This window comes from Zingiber officinale, chromosome 6A (genome assembly GCF_018446385.1).
Source record: "Zingiber officinale cultivar Zhangliang chromosome 6A, Zo_v1.1, whole genome shotgun sequence".
Lineage (NCBI taxonomy): Eukaryota > Viridiplantae > Streptophyta > Magnoliopsida > Zingiberales > Zingiberaceae > Zingiber > Zingiber officinale.
In genome coordinates, this window is record NC_055997.1 from 26,730,615 (window position 1) to 26,734,500 (window position 3,886).

General features: G+C 35.3%; 1 protein-coding gene across 1 annotated transcript; it reads left to right on the top strand.

Annotated features, from left to right (window-relative positions):
- The first annotated feature begins 581 nt into the window (after window positions 1-581).
- On the top strand, window positions 582-3,487 carry LOC121996184 (urease accessory protein D-like). Its single transcript, XM_042550044.1, has 8 exons — window positions 582-778; window positions 879-944; window positions 1,047-1,121; window positions 1,432-1,476; window positions 1,661-1,894; window positions 2,207-2,289; window positions 2,820-2,988; window positions 3,062-3,487. The coding sequence occupies exons 1-8, from the start codon at window positions 647-649 to the stop codon at window positions 3,185-3,187; spliced, it is 930 nt and encodes a 309-aa protein (XP_042405978.1). The 5' UTR covers window positions 582-646; the 3' UTR covers window positions 3,188-3,487.
- Window positions 3,488-3,886: the final 399 nt, after the last annotated feature.

Sequence of the window (3,886 nt, forward strand, 5' to 3'; positions counted from 1 at the left end):
ACGTGGGACTCTTATTTATTTGTGATATCATTCACGTCTATCGAGTTCAAGGTATATTTTATAATATTTTATTTAAAATTATATATACCATGAAGAGATTTATAATTTAAGAGGTAAAGCTAATTTTAATATATATATATATATATATATATATATTCCATGCGCTCCGATTCTAATAACTTTGTATAAAGAGATAGAATATTCAAGGAGACATATGAAAGAGTCTTGTGCATCATTACCACGTTGTGGATCAACCATGTTTATCAAGCTTATTGTTATAAGAAATTAAGCTCTTTTTTACACTAGCGTATATAAGAAATTAAGCTTATTGTTCGAGTGGTAATAAAGATTAAAAGAAATAAGGTAAACACGCTCGTAAAAGTTATATTTTTATATAAAAATGCAAAACATTTTGATAAATTAATGATACATTTGTTGATGAATTTTAAGTGTATTGACTTTATTCATCTTTGATCCACTAATTTCACGTTGGCCTTCAAATCATTTGGGCCTCTAACGTGGGCTGACTACTCCGGAGGGTGGAATTTATCAAGTTACTGGGCGGTCAGAATTTTGGGACAGGAGCGGCCGAAAGACTCGACGTTGCGAGAAGAAGAGGAGAGCGAGAGAGAGAGAGAGAGGTCGCATGGAGGCGGGAGCGGAGGCCGCGGAGGAGAAGAAGAAGGAGGGAAGGGTGGTGGTGGAGAAGGTGAGAGGGAAGTCCACCGTCACTCGATGCTTCTACTGCTACCCTCTCAAACTCATCCTGCCCAACAAGGTCTCCATTCTTTTAATTGGTCTTCTTCAATCTGAATCCTATCTTCTTCTCTTTTTTCTTACCATGCTCCCCAACTAGTTATCTGTGATCTTAATCTCAGGTCGCACCCTCCAAATTCGACGCCGTGTGGATCTACGCTCTCACTTACGGCGGCGGCATTGTCTCGGTATGTATGCATAATTCTTCATTTTTCTCCCAAAATTTAGGTATACAAGATGACGTTTTTAAGCTTCAAGTAATGATGCTTTCGGCCGCTTCTTTTTTCTAGGGAGATCTGATCTCTTTGGTTATTAACGTCGGCGACAACTGCACTGCAGCCCTCACAACGCAAGCTTCCACTAAGGTTGGTCATTTATTCCACTCACGTTCGTTTAGTCTCATTGATCCTGGAGAACATCCAAAGGATAACAAAAGAATATATGGAAATTTTGGTTAACTGGACTGTCTGAGAGCATGATATTACCAAAGATTAACTCTTTTTTTTTCTTTCTATCCTTATCAATAGATTGTGTTCCATGGATAAAGTTATGGTGCACTAATTTTCTAATAAGTTTTTAGATCGTGGTGTTTCTATCAACCTATGATTCTGTGTTTTTTTCTGATGAAGACAGTATTCGTCTTCCCTGATCTGTATTGTTTCTTTTCATAGACAGGTATACAAGTCTGTGCATTCGAAGTGTTCTGAGCAAATCCTGGAGGTATATTGATTCCAGAACTTCAAATATACCAAAAGCCTAAACTAGATTTGATTGTATTATTCACTTTGGAATTGGATGATTAATATGGGATAAGAATTGAGTTTGATTGAAATTAGCTTATTCCTTCACCTGTTCAAATATTGATCGTTAGCTTTTTCCAATGTCTGTTCTATTTGTGTGACAGGCAACAGTTGGAAAAAATGCACTCCTAGCAGTTATTCCAGATCCTGTGACTTGTTTTTCGACAGCTAGGTATTCACAGAAGCAGGTGTTCAGAGTACATTCTGATTCAAATTTGGTTGTTGTTGATTGGATTACTAGTGGCCGCCATGAGAGTGGAGAGAAGTGGGAATTTGATCTCTATATGAGCACAAATCACATATACTTGGAAGCTGATCAACCTCTATTTCTTGACTCAGTAATGATTTACTTGGCCATCTACATAGTTTCCATAATTTATAATGCACTTTAAGTTACCCTTTCATATTTTACTCCATAATCAATGTTAACATGAGCAGAAGCCAATGTGTTACACTTCCCGTCAAGCCTTGAGAAGTTTCTAAGAACTTTTGTGTTTAATGGCCTATTTTCTTGCAACATTTGATATTCACCAGTCTATCACTTAAGACTGATTACATATACTGACATGGGTTCTTTTGCTTTTTTATGTGATACGTTGTTATATTTCCTCGAATTCAAGTGCTAACTAATTGACATTGAATATAAACAGGTTCTGCTTGACCAGAACTCTTGTACCAGCATTGCAAAGAGGATGCAGGAATACCAAGTTATGGCAATGATCATACTATTAGGGTAAGCAATCTGTCTAACAATTATCTTACTTTCTGAACCAGCAAAAATGTGCAACTTGCATAAGCCTAACAACTCCTCTCCCTAAAAACACTTATTACTGAAATGATCATCAACAAACACATTTGTAGTTTTCTTCTGTGTCATATTGAAGAAGTTGATGGACAATGGTAAGGCATGAAAGCTTGATAATAATTCGAGGATCTGAAAAATCAGCATAATGGTGATGTTGGGAAGGCTTCAACATAGTTACTCTCCCTCAAAATAAGGAATAATCTCATATCCAATCTACGGTAGGAATACATTGTGGTTAAACTAAAAAAAAATGTTTTTTTTACCTTTGACATATGTGCTCTTCATATGATTTAATTAACTTAAATATTGCTAATAATATGACCTTGTATAAATTTCAATGGAGCTGTAAGATTTAGCTTACCTCAAATAGATGAGACAAAGGTGGGGCTTGAGTAAGTTTCAGAATCATTCACTGCGTATTGCACTTAAAGTGAGCTAATGCATCTTTTCATTTCTAGCCCAAAGTTGAAGGATCTGCAATGTCAACTGCAGGAGGAAGTCAAACAAATGATGTCTGTTCATTTTCGTGCTCCTAACGCCATTAGAACTCACAACGTCAAATCAGAATCCCCTCAGCGTCCAACTAGGGCTCCTATGATTGCTTCCTGCAGTCCTTTTGGTCCTCAGGTATGTTTTACAATCCTCCATGTAGCTGATTATTCCTACTTTCTGATTTGTGATATCTTCGTCTTCACGTCAGGGTATAGGAATGGTTGTTCGAATAGTAGCAGTGAGTACAGAGTCAGTCTACAAGTTCTTGAGGCATCACCTCGCCGCATTGGATGCATTCATAGGAGCATCACCATACAGCCAATCTGGTAGATGATTCCAATCCTTCTCGTAGGAAGCAGATTTGGAATGCCTAGGAATGGTCGTTCAGGTAGAGCGATAAGTATGAAGCCAGTCTACATGTTCTTGAAGCGCCACCTTACCGCATTGGATGCGATCCTGGGATTATCACCATACTACATAGAAACTTGACATTAATGTTTTATTGGTGTGTTCATGCAAGAGGAGAGTGGATTCTGAAAATTTAGAGAGTTAAACTGGAAAATAGAGGAAAATATGTTCTTTTTTAATAGAATTCTAAATAATGATGCATTTGACTAGACTACGGAATTAAAAATCAGTTCCTAATTCCTATTAGATTGTGATCCTCTAGACGCGGATGGATTTTTTTATAATCTATTTTAGAAATAACTTGTCTATCTCATTCTTCAAGATATGTATAATATTTATTTAAAATTTCATCAAATTACATATTATAAAATAGATTGGTCCGGTTATTTTAGTATTTTATTTTTTAAAAAATAATTTATTCGATTAATTCGGTTTGATTTTAAAAATCTTTACTCGGTTAATTAGAATAAATTAAAATAAAAATAATCGCTAAATCTCTCGTGTTAACAAAATTAGATTTTGATTAAATTTCTCATAATTTCATCATTATTAAAAAAAAATTAATTTATTTATTTTTTTTTACTGAATTAATCAATATTTTATCCAGATTTATTCAATTATTAAA